The sequence below is a fragment of the Apodemus sylvaticus genome, chromosome 1 (genome assembly GCF_947179515.1).
Source record: "Apodemus sylvaticus chromosome 1, mApoSyl1.1, whole genome shotgun sequence".
In the NCBI taxonomy this organism is placed as follows: Eukaryota; Metazoa; Chordata; class Mammalia; order Rodentia; family Muridae; genus Apodemus; species Apodemus sylvaticus.
In genome coordinates, this window is record NC_067472.1 from 60,134,652 (window position 1) to 60,146,131 (window position 11,480).

General features: G+C 53.2%; 1 protein-coding gene across 1 annotated transcript; it reads right to left on the reverse strand.

Moving 5' to 3' along the window:
* Positions 1-1,234: 1,234 nt before the first annotated feature.
* Fgf4 (fibroblast growth factor 4) lies at positions 1,235-2,676 on the reverse strand. The gene is made up of 3 exons (XM_052194434.1): positions 2,349-2,676; positions 1,865-1,968; positions 1,235-1,411 (listed from the first exon to the last, which is right to left on the reverse strand). Exons 1-3 carry the CDS (start codon positions 2,674-2,676, stop codon positions 1,235-1,237), a joined length of 609 nt encoding a protein of 202 aa, XP_052050394.1.
* Positions 2,677-11,480: the final 8,804 nt, after the last annotated feature.

Genomic DNA, 11,480 nt, shown 5'->3' on the forward strand with positions numbered 1-11,480 from the left:
TCTTCCATCTTGGTCTCAGTGACAGGGGTTACATTCGTAAAATATATAAAGAAAAATATAAGGGTTACTTGACTTGGTGACCATATAGTGCACTCCGACAGCTGGCCGCGCATATTTTCACCATGAATACCCCTTACTAAAAGTAAATCATTGGGTAAAGATAGCTGGAACGTGACAAGAGTCCAGCAGGGCGCAAGATGCTACATGTGGAGAGAGGCAGGCAGACGCACCCAGCAGAGCCTCCGGCTTGGTCACCAGGGACTCGGGAACCCTGAGGTAGATGGGAATAGAATTGGTTCACATTGGGCAGCACCGGAATGCGGACTCCTGCAGTCTGCCTGCATGAGGGCTGCCTGGGATGGGAAGGACAGCTCATCTTTATGGAGTTACAGCACAAAGCTCCCCAAATTCAGGGAAGCCCGTTTTTCTCAGTTTGATTCTTGCAAAATACGTTGTTATAGCCCAACAAATCATCCTCTATCACAAAACAGAATTTCATCCCTAGAGTTTTGAATTGTGGCGCACACACACCTTCTTGTCCGTTCCTAGTCCCTTTCCAGAAAAATCAACAAAGTTCCAGTGGCTATGAGCCACGTGCCCTGTTGGCCAGTCCAAAAAAGGCAAACAAGAGTTTATAAAGTTGTCTAAGGGTCTCCCATCCGGTAGGTCCAAGAAGATTGACTGCAAGAGAGTTCAAAGATCAGTCTTGGAGATCTAAAAACAGAGGCGGGAGGACTTCCAGGACTTCTGTCCCTGGAGTAAACCGATCCGACAGGGTTCATACCAAAGGCAGCGGAAGGAGCGGCTGCCACAAGATGCTCCCGGACAGGACAGGACAGGACAGGAGGGAGCTCAGGGTCCTTCTCTCGCTGGCTCAGAGGTCCCAGGCAGGCCTTTCCAGACAGACCAGGCACCCTTGGACACTGACGTCACCAAGTTTTAGATGCACACATGAAATAGCAGCAGCACACCCCGTATCTTTGATAGTGAAGGAAGAAGTTTGTCCCCCTGTACCAAAGAGGTCCGAGCTGCAGTTTGTTTGTTTGTTCTTTTGGTCATTTTCCCCCAGAAAATGAAAATACATAAAATTATAAATAATTGGGCTTCCGTATATACATATTTAAATAATTTAAATATCTTAGACGCGGTTTTTGCAAACAATTCTCCATCGAGAGAAAGTGCTCCTCCTGAGGGGTAGGGTGTACGTCCGAGGCTGAGGCAGGGCTCCGGAGGGTCACAGTCTAGGAAGGAAGTGGGTTACCTTCATGGTGGGCGACACTCGGTTCCCCTTCTTGGTCCGCCCGTTCTTACTGAGGGCCATGAACATGCCGGGATACGCGTAGGATTCGTAAGCATTGTAGTTGTTGGGCAGAAGTATTTCTTTGAATTTACACTCGTCCGTAAAGAAAGGCTGAGAAAGAAAACACGGGGTAAGCCAGGGTCCTGTTGCAGTCGGAGCCCAAAAGATCTTTCCTAGGTAGCAGCAGTGTCAAGACTGTCCCAGATTTCCAGGGCTTTGTCCACGCAAGGCGGAGCATAGCTAGCTCACCTGCCTTGAACCCTTCAACTTAGTATCTCCTGCAGCGCGAGTCATGCTTGCTGGAGCCCACCTCTCTCTCTCCCTGGATCAGTAAGTACCCGACTCAGGAGGGAACTGGATGGGGTAATTAATTAATTCCCTTGGTCTGGAACCCCAGCCTGCCTCACTCTGGCTACTTTGGCTGAAAACCTTGAGAACTGGAGACCCTTCTGCCAGTCCTCTGTGACCAAGTCACAAGTGTATGCGTGGGCTGAAGGGTTTACAATCCCGCTAGTCTCGCACACTGTCCCCAGCAGGTGCCCAGCCAGACCCGCGGGCACTCACCACACCGAAGAGCTTGCCCCTGCTGCTCATGGCCACGAAGAACCGGCTGGCCACTCCGAAGATGCTCACCACACCCCGCTGCACCGGAGAGAGCTCCAGAAGGCCTGGGGAGGGGGGAGGACACGCAGGTCAGAAAAGCTAGGAGGCCCCCACACACCCTCCGACTCTGAGCCTCTTGGGTTCTCGATGCTGGGGTGAGAAACCCAGGGTCCCCAACTCAATCATTAAGAGTTCGTCTCCTGTCTGCGGGTAGTCCCCAAGTCCGGCCTCAGTCTGGGCGCTTGTCTCGGGTTCCCGTGGGTGCGGGCGGGTGAAGGCGCTGGAATTCCGCACCGGGAGCCCAGGCTTCCGAAGGCGGGAGGCGGGGCCCGGCAGCCGAGTGCGCTCGCAGTTCTCGAGCCCAATGGGTCGGAGCTCGAGTCCTCTCAGCCCCCGGGACTATTACTGCCCGGGACCCCACCCTCTCGGTGCGCCCGGAACTCACTGTCCCTCGTGTCCGCGTGCACACCGCCGATGCGGCCGTCGGGCAGCACCTGCAGGTGGAATCCGATGCCCACGTTGCAGTAGAGCCGCCGCAGCCTTTTGAGACCCAGCAGGTAGTCCCCTGCGCCGCTGCGGACCGCCGCCTGCGGGGGCTGCGCAACCACTGGCAGGCGTGCCAGCGAGCGGGCCACCAAGCCGTCCCAGCCGTGCCCCAATTCGGAGTGCCTCGTGCCATTGGGTGCGGCGGCCCCTCGGTCCGCCAGGGCCACCACCAGGGCCAACAGGACCCGGGGCAGCAGCGTCCCTGTGGTCGGCCCGCGCTTCTCCATCCCGGCCCGCGGGCCGTGCGTGAGCTCGAGCGGCGGGCCGTGAGTTCGGTGAGTGCTGCGCGCAGATCGAAGCCGCGGGAGCAAACGGGCATACAACGGTGGCCCGGTCCCCGCGCGCCCAGCCCTGCCGAGCAGTGGTATATATAGCCGGCGCCCCCTCCTACTCGCTTGCCCGCGGGGCGTCGGTCGCCTGGGAGCCGGGGGCGCAGGCCGCCTGCCAATCACCACCCGGGGAAGAGGCGCGGGCCAGGCGGTGGCTACTGTCACCTGAAGAGACCCCAACCCCTCACTCTTGGCTCCGCCCAGCACTCGAACCTGTTGATCCCGCCCCCTTGGCTCTTTGCTCCCCAGGGCATCTCCTGTACTCCTTCCTTGCGGGACCCTTGGTGAACCGCCAGAACCTGGATCCTTTCTGCTTGACTGGCTTGAGCTGAGGGTGGGAGGCAAGTCACAACAGTGGCTTGGCTATCCGGGTGTAACTCGAAGGCTGCCGCCGGGAGGTTGGGCACGATCGGAGGGAGGCAAGACTCGATCTGGCCCCAGAGGCTTGGAAATTTAAAGGTATTCCAAGTGGTGGGAAGCCTGAACTACGGAGTGGGTGAACTTCTAAGGGAACTCAGGATGAGTACGTGTAGGGACAGCACAGCCCTGCACTCCCCTTCTAGGTACCCCAAGGCAAGACAGAAAGCTGGCAGGACATTGGGCTCTTAGAGTCATCAGTTCCCCAGGGATTTTCTTTCTTTCTTTTTAAAATTTATTTATTATATTTGTAAGTACACTGTAATTGTCTTCAGACACCATAGAAGAGGGTGTCAGATTTCATCACGGATGGTTGTGAGCCACCATGTGGTTGCTGGGATTTGAACTCAGAACCTTCGGAAGAGCAGTCAGTGCTCTAAACCGCTGAGCCATCTCTCCAGCCTCTTCCCCAGGGATTTTCAAGTGTGGAGGCCAGACCTTCCCATCCCAGGAGCATGCCAAACTAAGGATGTGGAAGGGTCCCTTCCCCCACCAGCACCCCACCCCCAACTGTGGCCATTCTGGCCTGATGGGGGCGGACTGGGCAGAGCCCTGGTACTGCTCACCTAGGTGTGAATGTCCCTGTTCTGTGGTATCTGAGGAGCCTGGAGCCAGCAGGTGACCTGGCCACGGATGGAGGAGCCTCAGAGCCTGCTGCACCCCTCACTGAGGAATCAGTGTTTGAACCAGAGCTTCCGGAGCTGCGGCTTCCTTCTGCCCTCCATCATGGGGCTTGCACCAGTCATTCCTGGTCCTTACAACACCCAAGGGAATACAGCCAGGTCCTGAGACCCAGAGGAGACACTTGAGCATCTATTTATCTCTAAGTGGGGTTTGCACCATGTCTCCAAATCCCTTAATGAGGCATTCTGATGCCCCTGGCAGCCTGCAGTAACCAAGCCCTCCAGTGGCTGGTAGAGCTGCTGCTGGCCTTGCTTGCCAGGGAGCAAAACACACACTCATACATGTGCACACGTGAGCACACATGCACACACCCTGCTGAGAAACATCCCTTTCTGTCCCAGGGTCCCTAATTCCCTGCTGTGAGTATCACTGGAGGGGGAGCTGCAGGCCTCGGTCTGGGCACTCCTGGTTGTTCCTTTCCCAGCCTGGAACGAAGGCCTGGATCAGATCTAGGTCATTGCCCTGCCTGCCCTGTTACTGTTGCTACTGCTGGTAGGCAGGTTCCCCGCCCCAACTCAATTTGGGAGTACACCTCCGACTCTTTGACACTGCAGAAGGAGCTGCTGGCCACCACACCCCGTGGGTGCTCTTGACAGTGGAGAGTGATCAGGAGGACCACGGCTGGGCATGGTCATCCAACTGCTCTGGGGCCTGCTCCTTGCTCCAGGCTGTGGCCCCAGAACCTCCAGTAAGTGCTTCAGGCTCTTCCTCTATGTTCAACAGTGTTAGGGAGAATATGGGAACGTGGGGTGAGGATAAGACTCCGGTGGTAACCCCAGTCTGTCCCAGACCCCTACCTCAGGCCTATCCAGCTTCCAGCCCTTTCCCTGGAGGAAGATTCAGAGATCATTTGGCCCAGGACTCCTCCCCTTTTGGCCCAGGACTCCTCCCCTTTTGGACTCCTCCCCTTTTGGCTGCCCCAGGACTTCAGTCTCCCTGATGCCTCCCTCCACTCACTCCACTTGCAGCCAATTCACACCTTGACAGAATCAATCGTACTGGGGCCAGCCTCGGTGTCCCACACCTTTAAGTGTCCCACACCTTTAATCCCGGTACTCCGGTACTCCAGAGGCAGGTGCATCTCTGAATTTGAGGCAGACCAGGCCTAAATTCTAAGCCAGCCTGGACTAGCGAATAAGACCCTGTCTCAAAGAGCCGGGCGTGGTGGCACACCTGTAATCCCAGCACTTGGGAGGCAGAGGCAGGTGGATTTCTGAGTTCAAGGCCAGCTTGGACTACAGAGTGAGTTCCAGGACAGCCAGGGCTACACAGAGAAACCCTGTCTCAAAAACCAAAAAAAAAAAAAAAAAAAAAGACCCTGTCTCAAAAGGAAAAACAACCCAGACAAAAGTGTTTATTTGCCGGGCGGTGGTGGTGCACTAATTTAATCCAGTACTCTAGAAGGATAGGAGAATTTCTGAGTTCAAGGCCAGCCTGGTCTACAGATCCTGTTCCAGGATAGCCGGGGCTACACCGGCCCAAACAAAACAAGCCTCCATTTATTATCTGCCCCTCCCCCCGCTGAAATTGTCACCACCAAAGTGAGATCTCTGATCTGGGTCTTTCTCAGTTCTAGCTCCAGGGCGTGGAACCCAGTAAGTGTTCGCAGGTGCTTGTGGACCAGTGGCTACTGGCTAAGACAGGCCTGGAGCAAGTCTGCTTGCCGAAGACTTCAGGCTAGGTGCTGAAGCTTTTAGGCGCCTGGGACAGACTGGGCCGGGTAAGGCGACTTTGGCTTATCTGAGTTGGGGTCCTGGACCCCTCTGCCCTGCCACCCCCCACCCCACCCCCACCACGCGTATATCTAGTTTGTTATGAACTTGGGACACAGGAAGTCCTGCAACCACCAGCTCTGGGTTCAAGTCAAGCCTCCAGCCTGCTGTGACACGTGACCTTCCATTTGTAGATCGCTCTCCCAGTCTTCAAAACAAACACAAGATTTTAAATGCTGGTCGCTGTGGGCTGTAGATGCCACTCATTTGGTAGAGTGCACTTGTCCGCCACGCGTGATGGCCCTGTGTCGGGAGGTGGGAACAGGAAGAAGATCAAAAGTTCAAAGTTACCCTCAGCTACAAAGAGAGTTGTGGGCCAAACGTGGGCTACAGGGTGCCAGCAAAGGCAGGAGGGCCTTTGAGAAGAGACTGAGCAAAGTCTGGCAGTAAGGTGCCTCGGATCGGGCCTGGCTGACAGCAAGGGCTGGTCTCTGAGGAACAGCCAAAGCCTGTGCAGAGTTCACAAAAATCATCCTCCAGTGACTGTGAGTGGAGACCGACAGGTGAGGGTGAGCCCGTGGCAGGGCACCTTGAAGCCTGCAGGCCAGCTCAGGCCAGCCCTGGGTGTGACCTTGCATGACCTATTCCTTACAAAGTCCCAGTGCCATTCCCTTGAATAACTACTTCTCCCTAGAAACAGGACTTCTCCAGGTAGCCAGCTTAGCTGTTAAGTAAGTTCAGTAGCTCATCGTCATAAGAATAGGAATGCATAAAAATTGGGTTCTGGGCCTGAGTGGGGGAGGAGGCTCTCCTCTGGGCAGGTCCCAGGGTAAACTTTACAAATCACAGCTCCGGCTTTTCCAGTTTAAATCCCTCTTCAGGCCTCAGCAATGTCATTATGCAGACGGGTGGGGGTGGGGGTGGGGGAAGGCCTGGCAGGTGGGTCTGCAGAGAGCTGACACGTCCGTCATCCGGCCTCCAAACTGTGGGGGAGGTCAGCTAATATTTTATCATTTTAAAATAACAAAACAAATTCGGCCTCGCTTGGTGGTGGTACTCGCCTCTAATCCCAGCACTCAGGAGGCTGAGGCAGGTGGATCTCTCTGAGGCTAGCCTAGAGTTTCAGGCTAGCCAAGGCTACATAGGGAGACCCTGTCTCAACACTGTCAAAATAAATAAAAAGGCTTGCCCTACAGATAAAGGCACATTGAGGACCCCAAGCCTGACTCCAACCCCAGGAGCCCATATAGTGGAAGAAGATTACTAAATCCAGGCCAAGCACTCTTAGTACTGGGCTGTAGGCACCTCTATCCAGTTCCAGAATGTTCTCACCTCCCCAGACTGAAACTGTGTTCCCCTCAAATGCTGACTCATCCTCCCCCACCCCTTTGAGGCCACATCCTGTGGAGCTCTGCGCTCTAGGGGCTCCGGGGATCTGCCTAGCAGTGTGTGGCCCTTTGTGCCGGGCTGGCTCACGCTTGGAACTCATCCAACTTATTCAACAGGTACAGGTGCAGTGTGTGTCTGAATTCCCTTCTTTTTGAAGACTGGATAATATTCTACCGCTCAGCCTGCCACAGTCTGATGGCCCCTTAGTTTGTCCTTGGACCCTCAGGCTCCTCCCTTAGAGCTGTTGTGACACACATTGCCGCCGCCGCCACCCCCACCAATGTGCCCTTGTTTGTCTGACCCCCTTCGGCTGGGTTACATGGTAATTCTACAATGAAGTTTTAGGGGGACACTGCTGTCCATTCCAGGCACTTGGCAGTACTGGGGATTAGACCATGATGTCACACTGTGAGGCCAACACCCCTGCCACTGAGGGACAGCTCCAGGCCATCTCAGAATTTAAAAAAAAAAAAGATTTATTTTTTACTTTGTGTATGAATATTTTGCTCATGTGTCTGCATGTGTGTTACATGCAAGCAATATCCATGGAGGGCTGAAGGGGGCGTCAAATTCCCCACTGGACTGGAGTTACTGATGGTTGTAAAACGGCCACATGGGTGCTGGGAAATGAGCCCTGGTCCTCTCTGCAAGAGCAAGTTCTTTTCTCTCCAGAAGCTGGGTTTGGTTCAAGAGACTGAGCTCAGGTTGTCAGGCTGGGCAGCAAGGGCTCTTACCGGCCTCGCCATCTCTGTAGCCCCCCAGGCTTTCTCTCTCACAGTCTTCATGTGGAACAGGCTGACACAGATGGTCTCCATCACCTGCAGCTCAGCCTTAAAGGATAGAATCACTCACTGGTGAGCCACTGAGCTTGGATAAGTTTGGTTTTTGTTTTGTTTTGGTGTGGTTTTGGCTTTTTGAGACAGGGTTTCTCTGTAGCCTGGGCTGGCTGTCCTAGACTAGGTTGATCTCAAATTTCCAAGATGCACCTGCCTCTGCTTCCTGAGTGCTGGGAATAAAGGTGTGCACCTCCACCCCCACCCCCACCTAACCTGGCTAAGGACATTTTTAAAAAGGCATCTTGAGGCTGGGGCTGCTTTAGGAATGCTCACTTAGCACACCGGAGGCCCTGGCTTCAATCCCGGACAACACATTAAGTTGGGTGTGGTGGTGGTAACCTACCATTCCAGAACTGAGGAGGTGGAGGCAGGAGATCTGAAGTTCAAGGTTATCCCTCCTTACATATGGTTCTAGAAGCCAGCCTGGGTTACACAAAACTCTGACTATAAATAAAATAACTATTGTTTCTTGGCAGCCACACTTCTGTGCTTCTAGAGGTCTTCCTTCTCCTCCTCCTCCTTTTCTAGACCGGGTTTTTCTGTGTAGCCATGGTTGTCCTAGAACTAGCTCTGTAGACCAGGTTGCCCTTAAACTCATGAGATCTGCCCAACTCTGCCTTCTGAGTTCTGGGATAAAGGTTTGCACGTGGCTGTTTATGGAGTTCTTATGCCCCAAAATGGCCTTCTGTTTCTTTGCCATTTTTTGTCCTGGTGCTGGTCCCCACTAGGGACTGACTATAGCAACTTCTGTGATTGTGGATCAGTGAAGCAGCATCCCCCAGGAATAAGTGTGTGGATCATGTAAGAAGCCCATGGCCTCAGAGAGAAGGACCTCAGTTTGCTCATCTATCAGATTGTGATGTTCAATCTGTCATTTTGGAGATTTCTCTAAGACCTAAAATGGGCCCATCTTCTTGCCTGCCCAGGCCAACTGCCTAGCGGGCTAGTAGCAGCTTCCTGGCCTTCTGACTCTTTGGGTTCTGATCTGCCTTCTTGTGCTCCTGGGGGACATGGAAAAATTCAGAACCAGATACTGTACAGGACCAGTGCCTTTCCCAGTTACTGAGGACCAGGTGACTGGAACTCTCTGAAGCCCTCTCTTCCAGGTAAATTCACTGACTGGGTGTGGGTGGCTTAGCTAGACTTGTCACTGCCTTTGCCTGGCCAAGCTTATTCACAGCAGGGGAGAGTTTCCCACAGTGCATAGCACTGGATGCTAGCTCAAGGTCACAGGTCATAGAGCTAGTTAGTAGTAACAGCATGGGATTCAATTCTGCCGTTGGGTGCTCTGGCAGGCTGCAAGCTAATCTGTTCTTGCCCCCGTGTCTCCTCTTGCACTATTGACCTGAAGTCTTCTTTGCTACATGAACGTCACTCAGGCCTGAATGGGGCCAAGTCCCATGAGGTGACAAGACAACCAGGAGCCACCTGCTCACTGGGAAGACACAGATGTGATACCCAGTCCCCCCATCCTTAGGCAAATCAAAGACCCCCAAGGCCAGGAGAGGCTCCCCTAAAGCTGGAGAAGGAGACGTCCTTCTACCCACCTCTATCCTCAAAGAAAGCAAGACCAGGAGGGAGCTGAGATCTTCTGCCCAGAGTCCATCGCCATCAGTGGGACAAGTCTTTTCTACAGAGTATCCATGCTGACACTCCTAGAGCAACACCTGAGGCTGAAGAGTAGCCTTCAGAAAGTAGGGATTCCTGGTACCTGAAAAATGGAGGTGTGCCAGGGCAGATGTGGGGAGCCCTGTGAGGGGTGCCAGGGCAGATGTGGGAGTGTTGGAGAGGCCTGGTGAGGACTGTGTATGTGTGGTCTTTCCAAAGGGGATATAAAACCTGAATTCCTGGTCTCCATTTACCAATTGTATGTTCCTGGAAATGCCTTCAGGCCTCAAGTCCCCAACTGGTCTCAGTGAGAGAGGGGCTGTACTAGGAAGATGGGGAACAGCATAGATTAGAGGTGGTTTCTCCCTCTCTTGTTTATCCCCCACAAGCCTAAAAATTGAGTTCCTTAGTTTCTCCTGGACCCAAAGAGTCTGTTCCTGGTGTGGGCACAGGATCAGGGGAAAATGGAATTTTGGCATGTGTGTGTAAGGGCATAGGGCGGGGCAGGTAGGAGTGAGGACCCACCCACTCTTTTGCTTTCAGCCCTAGAAGACCTCAGAGGAATTACCAAGGGGATGGGAAAAGGTCATTTTAAAGGTCAGACTTGACCACTGTGCACCTGCCCCCAGCCCTGGATGAATGGAGCCTAGGAAAGGTTCCAGACGGGGCTCTGGCTGGAGTGACATCCTGCCATGCGTGGTTCTTTTGCCTTTTTCTTCATCAAAGGGGGGAGGAAAAAGGACAGAGCCGGGCAGTGGTGGTGCACACCTTTAATCCCAGCACTTAGGAGGCAGAGGCAGGTGGATTTCTGAGTTCGAGGCTAGCCTGGTCTACAGAGTGAGTTCCAGGACAACCAGGGCTATACAGAGAAACCCTGTCTCGAAAAAATCCAAAAGAAAAAAGAAAAAGAAAAAGAAAAAAGGACAGAAAAAAATCCTGAAAATTTCCCTGGCTGTCATGAGTCCTTCCTTCCCCAGCTTGGAGGGGCATCCTCAGGTTCCAGGGCAGAGATTGTGCAGATTAGGGGAGCCCCATCCTTCCCTGATGGGCTGTGTGGCTTTGTTCTCTCAGAGCCCCACTGGTTTACTGTAAAGTTGGAGCTATAATGATGTTCCCAGGTAGAGTTTCAGAAATGAGTCTTGAGAGAGGTTGCCCCCCCCCCCCCCCCCCGTCAGAGGGAGACCTCGAGCACGTGACTCAGTGGCTCCTCCTAACCTCCTGCCCCTCCTCTCTTTTTCTGAGTCAGAGACTTATATCATTATTCAAACTGGCATAGCAATTCTCCTGCCTCAGCCTCCCACCATGCCAGGCCTCCCTTGCACCATCCAAAGTTAAAATCCAAGTTTTAGTATAAATGACTACAAACCCTGTAACCTCTAGCACAACCCAAATGCTGAAACCATTGAAGACACTTTTTCCACAACTCTTCCACAGTAGGGAGGGAATTCGATGCAGTGATTTCCAGAACAGAAAACTTCATTCACAGATGCTGAGCAGGCAGCATTAGCATTGTATCTGTGGGTCTGTTTGCATGTGTGCACTGTGTGTGCAGGCCCTTGCAAGCCAAAAAAGGGTACTGGACCCCCTGAGACTAGAATTACAGATGGTTGTGAGCCACCAGTGTGGGTGGTGGGAATTGAACCCAGGTCTTCTGAAAGAGGAATAAGTGCTCTTAATGACAGAGTCCACCTCTCTAGAACTTTGTTCTTTTGTTTGTTTGACATAGGGCCTTGTTGTGTAGTGCTAGCTGTCCTCTGTAGACCAGACTGGCCCTGAACTCACAGAGCTCTGCTTGCCACGACTGGAATTAAAGGCAAGAGCCTCCTAATTTGGCTCTGCAGAACTTGTATTTAGTAAACACATTACATACTATGGTACCTATGTGGAGGTCAGAGGACAACTTGTGGGAAGTCAGTTTTTGCCTTCTACCATGAAAAACCATGTGGGTTTAAGGGATCAGGCTTGATAGAGAGGGGATTTACTGGCCGAGCCATTTTTCTAGCCCTATCCATCCATCTATCTATCTATCTATCTATCTATCTATCTACCATCTATC